This window comes from Lepisma saccharinum, chromosome 1 (assembly GCF_977018435.1).
Source record: "Lepisma saccharinum chromosome 1, izLepSacc3.1, whole genome shotgun sequence".
Taxonomy (NCBI): Eukaryota; Metazoa; Arthropoda; class Insecta; order Zygentoma; family Lepismatidae; genus Lepisma; species Lepisma saccharinum.
Genome location: NC_139229.1, coordinates 43393671 through 43403558, shown reverse-complemented (window position 1 = coordinate 43403558; position 9888 = coordinate 43393671). Strand labels below are relative to the sequence as shown.

General features: G+C 36.6%; 1 protein-coding gene across 1 annotated transcript in view; it reads left to right on the top strand.

Annotated features, from left to right (window-relative positions):
* Positions 1-2333: 2333 nt before the first annotated feature.
* LOC145991367 (ATPase ASNA1 homolog) overlaps positions 2334-9888 on the top strand; it is a 48866-nt gene continuing 41311 nt past the window's right edge. The window contains exon 1 of the mRNA XM_083127391.1: positions 2334-2740. Coding sequence (XP_082983517.1) covers positions 2616-2740 — 125 coding nt within the window. The 5' untranslated portion in view covers positions 2334-2615. The remainder of the gene's footprint in view (positions 2741-9888) is intronic.

Below are 9888 nucleotides of genomic sequence, written 5' to 3'. Positions count from 1 at the left end.
TTGACAAATTATTATGTCAACTCTTCTGCTAAGGAGTGGATTCTCCTAATTTTTTTCATTCTAAGCCATTCTGTGACTGGCAGAAATCAGTTTCAGCATTAAAAAAAACCGGATATTTGGGGTTTGCACGCTTCTGCTCAAAAAGTGGTGGCGATAAGCGGCCCAGATACCTCGTGCCGCGGAAATGGGGTAAGGCGAAGGGGGCCTCTTATATCGTTTGGTTTCGTATCAAAGTCATTAAGGAAGGTATTTTTCATAATGTAAAGAGGATACAACATTTCCCTCTATAAAACTTGATATGAAATATTAATGATGACACTGTAGCCTAATCCAAGAAGTCATTGATCAATCCAGGGATTCCTATTTGTTTGTCGGGTGTCAAACACATGTATTTCAACAACACAATATTTTGCAAAATGGTTAACCTAACCAGTAGGCAAACATTGTCTGTAGTGATGCAAGAGTCTTTTCTTTGAAGCAAATAGAATCCGTGGTGGAGTAACGGACCCATGTTTTAATGTTTTAGCAAGTAGGCCTACAAAAAATTAATTACAATTTTTTACACAATTCATCAAAGTCTAGATAATATGTAACCATTATTATTTAATTAATTCGATTTTTCTTGCATAACACAACACAATGGTGTTGTTGGATTCTCGTTAGATTCCTTTGTGCGTAAAAATCTTGCATTCTGGAAACTCGAGGGAAACATTATGAAGCATGACTTATAAATGACTTCCTTAATCAATTCTACAGAGAAGCCCAAAGCTGTTGGTACATATTAATCGTCTATTAACATTATTGACCTGTAAATATAAAGTAGATACAGTCCCAATTAGCCTATTTATGTTAAACTTTATCATTGTATTCTTTGGTAGTCCGAAAGATCATTATCGAAATATTGTTACTTGATGTTGCTCGAACTTTTATTGTTCCTTGGGGGTTTCAAGATATCATCCCTTTCCTGTTACTTATTACTTTTGGAGGAGGGGGGCAAGTGCTTCTCTGTTCCTTGCTATATCTGTCAATGCAACACAATATATTAAAAATTTGCCCCCTCTAGGATTGACTTCGCCCCCCCCCCCCCCCCCTTACTAAGAATTCCTGGCTACGGGCCTGCTGAGAAACACGCACGCAGCAGAACCCTTTCATTTATCTTGCACGTGAGCAGCAGGGAGTATTTCATGGAAGAATGATCATTCATTACAAAGCCTTTCCACTATCGCTCCTTTTTCCATTATTTAAATCTGTTCAGATTTGTAAAACTGCTGTACATGTTCGCTCATCGTGGGCTACCCGCAGTAAACTGGACGCTTAAAGCAGACGACAAACGAGCTCTGCCTAAGTCGTGACGTATTAACATGGCGGGGCGTGTTTTCAGCGCAACGCTAGCCACGCAACTTTGGAAGTCTCGTTTTTGCCTTAAACTGGACGCAGAGAAACGCGAGAACTTGCAGGGGTAATTTTTCCAGGGTGTAGTTTTTAAAATTGTTGTAAAAAAATGAGTTGAAATGTCCATTCTGAATGATTATAAACAGTTCCAATTTTTAAATTTAGTCAACACATGTGCGTTAGACAATTATAATCTTCGAAACACGTAAAATATTTTCATTTGATTTATTCCGGTGATGTAGTCCCTCGGGGTTGTGTCCAGTCTTTTCGCTTTACTGCCTGAATCATCCGATTTTTCCGTATCGGATCTGTCTGAAAACTGTGCACAGATACCAGAGAAAATAATACTTATTTCCAACCTCGTGTTGTAACCAAAATCCACACAATGATTGCATTTCAAAACCGGAAGTGAAGTTCCCACCCTCGCCAAGGAAGCACAGAAACGTAAACATCCGGTGAATAGCCTTCTTATTAGCCCCGTCTAGTTGGCTGCACTTTTTGACTCGCTTTGACTCTTTTTGCACCAAGGGGTCTAGTTGGTTGCACGGTGCAACACCGAGTTCGTTGATTTCGAGTCAAGTAGTGTATTTGGTGTCTGCACTACCTTCCGGACCGGTGCAAGCATGATGCAAGTGTGGTGTATGGTCACGTGGTGCGTGCTAAATAATCTAATGACCGTTTAAAGCAGCAGACACGCATTTGTTGAATATTCTGAACTTGAACACCGTTTTCCGTCTAGTTGGTTGAACGTCATCTCCTTGCGCCACCCTTACACCAACCTGACACTGGAACACCTGCACTGCACTAGACGGGGCTATTGTACCTGCGATAATCGATTTGCCTATTGTGCTGTTTTTGTAGTTTACATGCACCATATACATTTCATATCACCTAAAGTTGAATAAGCAATTACAACGCTGCTGTACCACAGATTAATGCTGTACTTTATTCCATTTAGTTTTAACGAGTTTCTCGAAGTGTGCTTCATACTTGATTTTCAAATGTTGATGTACATTTAGGAATTCATTTACATGCCCGTTGGCAGTGGGTGATGTGCATTTGTTCTAATGTGTGATTTCCTTGTCTGCTTGTAGGACTTTTGAGAGAGCTGTCTATTACCGTAATTTGTTTCGAATAATATTGGATTTTCCATTTTTTACAAACTTATCTCGATTTCTCTTAATTACTTGTGAAGATTTAATTGCGAAGTTAATAAAGGAACCATGAGTGAAGGCGGGATTGGTGATACTGAAACTCTAGAACCTAGTTTAAAAAATGTACTTGAGCAGAAATCTCTCCGGTGGATATTTGTTGGAGGAAAGGGTGGTGTTGGGAAGACAACATGCAGGTAAGATTGGTGTTTCTAATTAATTGTGAGGAATTGCGTTCTTGTAGCGATAAATTTTCCATAGAATATTTATGGATCCTCTTCTAATATCCTGACCTCCCCTTTCCATTGATCCTCTTCTAATATCCTGACCCCCCTTTTCCATAGAATATTTATGGATCCTCTTCTAATATCCTGACCCCCCTCCCACTACCCTATGTAAAGATTAGCTGGGCCCAAGTTTTGATTGTTCAATTTCCGAACTAACCATGATAGAAGGTATTTTTTTTTACATGGTTCGATTTCGATTTACGTCTGTTAGTACACGCTGAGGAGTTTTAGCGATTAGTTACGGTGTGTTTCCTTGACACTGTTTTTTTTCACCTCGAGATACTTCTGGTAATGGTTTCGATTGTTTTATGATTTGTTAAAATTCTCCAAGAAAAAATACTAATTATCGTAGAATTTTGGCAGTCATTATCACACGAAATTTGAACCTTCCTTAAAGTAATTAGCTCTGTTTGGATTTATAAAAAGAATAATGTTGAGAAAACAACTTAAAATATGCATGCTTCCAATGGAAAAGGCATTCTTCGTTGATGGAATCGACAGTTAGTATCGTAGGCTAGTGGAAATAAATTGGAACCTTCCTGATACTAATCAGTGCAGTTTTCATTTTGAAAAAGTCCAATTTATGGGCAAAAATAAGATGTTAAAAGTACCTTTCACTGCCTAACCTAACTACGAAAGCATTATTGAACAAAATCTCCAAACATTTTGGCCACTTCAGCATTTAAGAATTTTATTTTAATGCTAAGAGAATTGAACCTGACCTGCCTAACCTAACAACGAAAGCATAATAGTTGTTGGCAAGTGCAGAATTATATAGAAGTGAAATGTAGTGTCACAGAAACACACAGTAAGTAATCGCTAAAACTATGAAGTATGTTTGGTAACAGTAGTATAAGCCGGAGACACATTAAACTCGTTTGTTTTCAAATAAAAATCATTGCTACTTACCTCATATGCATAGCGGAAGATTTTTCAAGCTGGCGATAACTTTTTTCCATGAAAAACACGTTACTTTTAACATTATAATCATTTATTGGTCGTTGCTAATTCGGCGGGCAAATCTTGACTCACGTTGTTGATCGTCAGCTGATATGCAGTATCGTCAGCTGATGTGCAGTGTTTCCAAACTTATGAACCGATAAATGCCGCACAAACTATTCACAAAAGGTTTTTAAGCGAAAATTGAGGCTAAACTCTACTTTACGTCCTTATCTGCATGGTGATTGCTTCTTTGCGTTCGCGGTGCGCCGATAAATGCCGCACAAACTATTCACAAAAGGTTTTTAAGCGAAAATCGAGGCTAAACTCTACTTTACGTCCTTATCTGCATGGTGATTGCTTCTTTGCGCTCGCGGTGCGCGATCGTGGTGCGGCACCCGGCATCTCTTCGGGTAAGTACCTTTTTCTTTTTACACTTTCTTTTCACGATAACCCCACTATCCATTCACGGGGCCGAGGTATGCTTACGAGGTTAGGTTAGGCCTGTTAGGTTAGGTTCCATTAGCACTCATTTCACCCCTAAATATGTGCTTCATTATCTAAAAAATTCCTTAGTATGTTCAATTACGCATATCCGGAAAACGTCGGTTTTTCTCGATTTAGTTTTTCAGGAAATTTTTCCTACCTTTGGGATTTATGTTGTTCAATTCCTTATAAAATAAGCTTTTCAACGATATATGACACGTATTCCTTAGGAAAAGGACGTAAACTAGAGTGTTACCTTAAATTGGAACAAAAAACCCGCTCGCACGTCATCTTGTAAAACTACCGCGTGGTTGCTACACTGTGAGGGTGTTACATAACCGAACGCACGGAACATTTGATTCACGTAGTCGACGGTAATGGTGGCACGAGCTATCGCGCAACGGAGATGCATGATTGACGAAAAATACCTTATTTACAGGCAAAATACGTAGCACGATTCTAAAAAACAATATCTCCGGCTTCAGAAAGTTCTCAAGAACACAATTCTGTAAGTACTTTCTCGTCTTTTCTCCTGTAAATTTTAAGAAATCCGTCTCCGGCTTATACTACTGTTACCGTATGTTTTAACAGGCATAAATCAAACCATGTAAAAAATGCATACGTAGCATGATGAAATATATATAAAACAAAAAGAACTTGGCTCCATTGTAATTCTGTACTTGGTAACAGCTATTTGTTCAATATCGTCTTGTTTACAAACTGCTCCTCCTACCTACATAGGTCACATGTGCAAGGTGGAAGGGAATTGCACTGTTGGTTCTCAGAATCTGTGCAATGTACACTTTCTTCGAAGTTTTTGTTCAATAAATGCTTTTGTGGTTAGATTAGGTGGATCAAGTTTATTTTAGGACTGAACCGATACCGATGTATCGGTATGGTAAGTACCCGCTGAATTTTTTCCACCGATACAATCTGGTACCAATGTTTTTGAGTCGCTTGAAGTACAGCCAAGTTCAACATTTGTTCCTTTTCAATGGTTAGTTCAACTTTCCTTTGGTCTTTCCAAGGCATAGTGATAGCACCGTCGCTTTGTAACAAAGTTATCCCACTTTAAACTGTAGGTCATGTCTCGATTAGTCTATCTATGCATAAAGTGTGCTAAAAGCTCAACCTCATCGCTCAAGCAGGCATGTTTGCAATGGTCTTCTCTCCTTGATGAACAGCCTTTATACCAGGCAGTTACAGTTTCTGGTGCAAACCCTCTCCTTTCATCTAACTGTTTTGTCAATGGCGGAAATACGCAACGTGATTGGTCACTTGCAGGGTTGACTTTCCTACTCATTACAGCAGGCACTCGAAACAACCAATCAACTGGAGGTATTCTTGTAATCTTCCTTCGCTCTTACACTGTTGGAGGCTGGGAATAATGCCGGCCCTGTTTTAACAACTGAATGATTTATTTCTTGATGCAAGCTGTAAGATGGCGAAAATTTTCACGTTGGTTGCCTCCCCTTGCTCTTCATTTGCTTCTGTTGCCATTTGGATTCGTTCAAGTTCTCAAACCTTTGTGGTTGAAATTAAGGGTAGTTCTTAATATAAGTTATTTGTAAAGTTAAGTGAATGGTTTAAAAGGCATTTTTCAAGTTAAAAAATAAGTCTTGTAGGCATTTATATGAATTTAGAGTTCATTTATGCATTTATAGGAATTTATGGTTCATTTATGCATTTATAGATAGGGTTACCAGATGTCCGGTTTTTCCTGGACATGTCCTACGTTTTAGATTTGTGTCCGGCATCTGGGAGGAATTTGAAAAATATCCTACATTTTGAGCATCACATAATATCACTTAGAACAATATGTGTTTCAGTTGAACAAAAAGAAATCATGGAAGTTAAGGAAAGAAAGAGTCTGCGCTCCCAAACTCAATAGTGGAAGTTATTTTGATTCAATCATTGCCCAAAAAGAGAATAAAAGTTTATGCTAGAAGAACAACAGAAGCAATTAATGAACAAAGTTTTGAGGCCACATATTGATGATGTAACTGTTCAATGCATGAGGGTAATTTCTTGCTTGGGGTTGATACTGATGGATCAAGATGTTTCCCATTCTTATTCATTATTTGGATTGTAAAGCAGGGGTACAAAGAACAAAGTTATTTAGGGTATCTACCAGTGAAGAAAAGTAAAGAAATCAATAATTTTTACTTGTGGTCAAGAACTTTTGCTACTTGAGATTTATTTTATTTTACTTAGCTTTTCTGCACCTTTGGCTAATCATGAAGATGAGTGTGGATAGTGGTAAGATAAGATGGATGAAGGGACAATCACAAACATATAGGGAGGACAACACTAGCACCACATAAGATTATACTGGCTATGAGTCTAGATGCCAGAGCCTCGCTAGTCTGCTGAATGCAGTCTAGTATTTATTAATTGATAAAATAAGTCTAAATCTCTTATACAGCTTCAGTTTTAATTTTAACTAGCCTTTTGCTTTTTTTTTTCATTAAATAGATATTTATTTTCTTAATTGTTAATTTCCAACTTCACCGAAGTAGGGGTCGAATAAATAAAGGTTGAGAGAAGAAAAAGAAAAAGGCCTGAAAAACTCAAGAATTTTTGTTATTCAATTAAGAGCTACGCAAGATGAAACTTCTGGAACCATTTCAATTGCTGTAATTGCTGAATATTTGTTTGCCATTACAGGACATAATGCAAATGTTAAGAGAATACTTTCATTACCATCAGCACAACTTACTCACGAGAGAATTTTTTTTTTCTCCATAGTCTGTAAAAAGTTTGGTACTGGTCCACATAATTTCAAAGAGTTTGACTGTCCAGTGTCTCGTAAATGTATTTTGACTCAACCTGAAATTTTGAGAAAATATCTAGTATGCATTGTTTAGTATGATTACAAGTTTGGAAGTTTTGCATTAAAGAATTAATTAAGAAATATTATTTTTTAACTGAAAAGTGTCAATTTTAAATTGCTCTCTTACGTGTTTTATAGAAATATGTGTTAATTATTGCAAATGTTTTGTGTCCTACATTTTGACTCAATGACCTACATTTTCCTTATAGTGATGTGGTAACCCTATTTTTAGGTCCTCTAGAATTTCATTAGAAGAGTGCTGTGTACGTGAAATGCAAAGCTCTCTAAATAGCATATGTCTATGACATTGCAAGAAAAATAGATATGTGCCTAGAAATCTGTTCCCTAGTCATCACCCATAAAAGTGTTGAGGGTGTCTCAGACATAGTATATAGCATTTTCCTGGGAATTTAAATACCTGGGCTTAAATCTCTTTTCTTTCCAACTTTAGACTTTTAAATACAGAGTAACTAGTACTCACTTTATCACTTGTTGTTACAGTAAACAAGTTCCGACGAGGATGGTGGCAATGGCCACGAAAATTAATAAAACAAATACCCAGGCTTGAGTCCTGGGCGAGAATGCATTTTTCGCTGAAAATTTCTAAAAGTGAGTACTAGTTTCTCTGTATTTATCAACTACCACGTCTCTCATTTCTTAATTGTGAATTTAGACTTTTGTTTGTCTAGAGTGAGATAACTAGGTTTCAGCATGCATGTTTAGGCACAGGGTACGCAGCAAGGTAATAATAATTTTCTTCGAACTGCAGTTGATTGCAGTTAGTTACTTTCTCTAAAGTGTAATGATGAGTTTGAATTTCCTTCCATGCCAAGGGTTAGAACTCTGCATTTAATTTTTTAGAATTCATTTTCCGAAAGTTTAGAAAGCAAAGTCATGTCGAAATATCACTGTATTGAAGAAGTCAATTGCTTGATATAGAAGCAAGAAGTTCTCATTCTCTCCTGTTTCATATACTAATTCTTATTTTTTTGTTAAAGGACAAGAAAGAGACAAGGTAGGCAGGTACATTACTGCTTTACCGTTAGTTTTAGGTATCATGTCCGAGGCTAGTAACTCACCAGTTATTCTTGTATTCACGATGATTTAATGTTAGTTTGGGAAGAGTGATCCCTTAGTTCTTATAGGAGGTTGGAGAGGCATGATCTCATTTTTCAACATTTGTGGGAGGAGGCAGGAGACGATTGCCTGCACTCTTAACTTCTCATATTTGAAACATCTGATTGTCATGTATCTATAAAAAAAACCTGTAAAGTTGTGAGAGGTTAAAAACACTATTCCTGGTGCAACTAGAATATTGTTAAAACAGTATTCAATATTTTGTGGATAAAATTGTAGAAAGGGTGTAATAACGTGCCCCAAACAAGAATAGCAAAATGCTTTTACTAATGATGTGTAACTGTAACATATTTAACAACGCACTGACCGATTTCGTTTTAAATGAAATACCAACTGTCTAGATGGTATGAAAATTAGAGATCAAAATATCTAATTTTAAGGCAGTTGGTGTAGTCAAAAGGTTGGGGGACTTTCTCCATGGTTGACACCCTGGCCTCCTCCAACCACAGCTAATGGGATCCCAAAGTAACATACACTACATACTATTCTATTAGTTTCTAAAGTTTTATTTGTTAATGAAGACAATGCCCATCATAACATATTTCTAGACTTCAGTTTTCTAAAAGAGACTAAAGCCCATCTTAAAATATTATGTTAATAAATATTGTTAACAACTACATTCTTATTATTTCAAACAATATTAAAATGTCACTACCTACTAAAATGAAAACATACAAACAAAACTGCTAAGTAACAAGAGAGAAAAAAACGTAACAATGTTCTAACTACAAAAATGATAATATATAAACAAAACTGCTAAGTAATAAAAGTAAAAACTCAAAGGAATAAGAACACAAACAGCAAGAATAGCATCTTCATGGTCGACAAGGTACCTGTTCCACATAAACTAATGTTCAGTGGTTAGCAAAGCATGCTGCATCGCCAGCTCTTCTGGGTTTGAGTCTCGCATGGATGTTCTTTGTGAGTGTCCCATCATCATTATTTTTGCGGCAAAGTAAAAGTTGCAGTAAAGCGAATTAAAATAAACCAAATGATAGAGCATATTATATTTTTAATGACCTTAACAATACTTTTATCCATAACTATTCAAATCATAGTTTTGAACATTAATATTATACACAGTTACTAAAATGAATAGACAAAATAATGAATGCTAAGTGATAAATAAAAAAAATGAATGCTAAGTGATAAATAAAAAACACAAAGGGATACGAAGACCAATGAGTAGGGTAAATGCTTCGTTTTAGGTCACCCCTGAAATTTTGGTTTACTTTTATTGTGTACACCTATACTAATATACTCAAAATCGAACTTTGACTGTTACAAAAAGTGATACAATACAAGCGCAAAAAAAAAAGTCAAAGCTCAAATTCCAATTTTTATAGTGCAAAATTGCTAATTTTTGAAAATCCCTCTATAACTTTTGCTAAAATTTTATTTTTTAATAATTAAAGCGAAGTGCTAAGTTACTTCCGGTCCACTTCCGGTCTACTTCCGGTTTACTTGACACACACCTGTGGGTTACTGTGGTGTCTTCTGATTGGCTTACTGTTTCAGATGCGGTTTGAGCTTAGGCTACTTAAAGGGTTTTTGTATTACAAATCAGTTAATATTGTAAGAATAGTTGAAGAGTATAGAGGTGTTTTTCCAGTGCTCCTCAGTAGTCAGAGAAGGGGGTACGAGTAAATACCCTCCTCTCCCC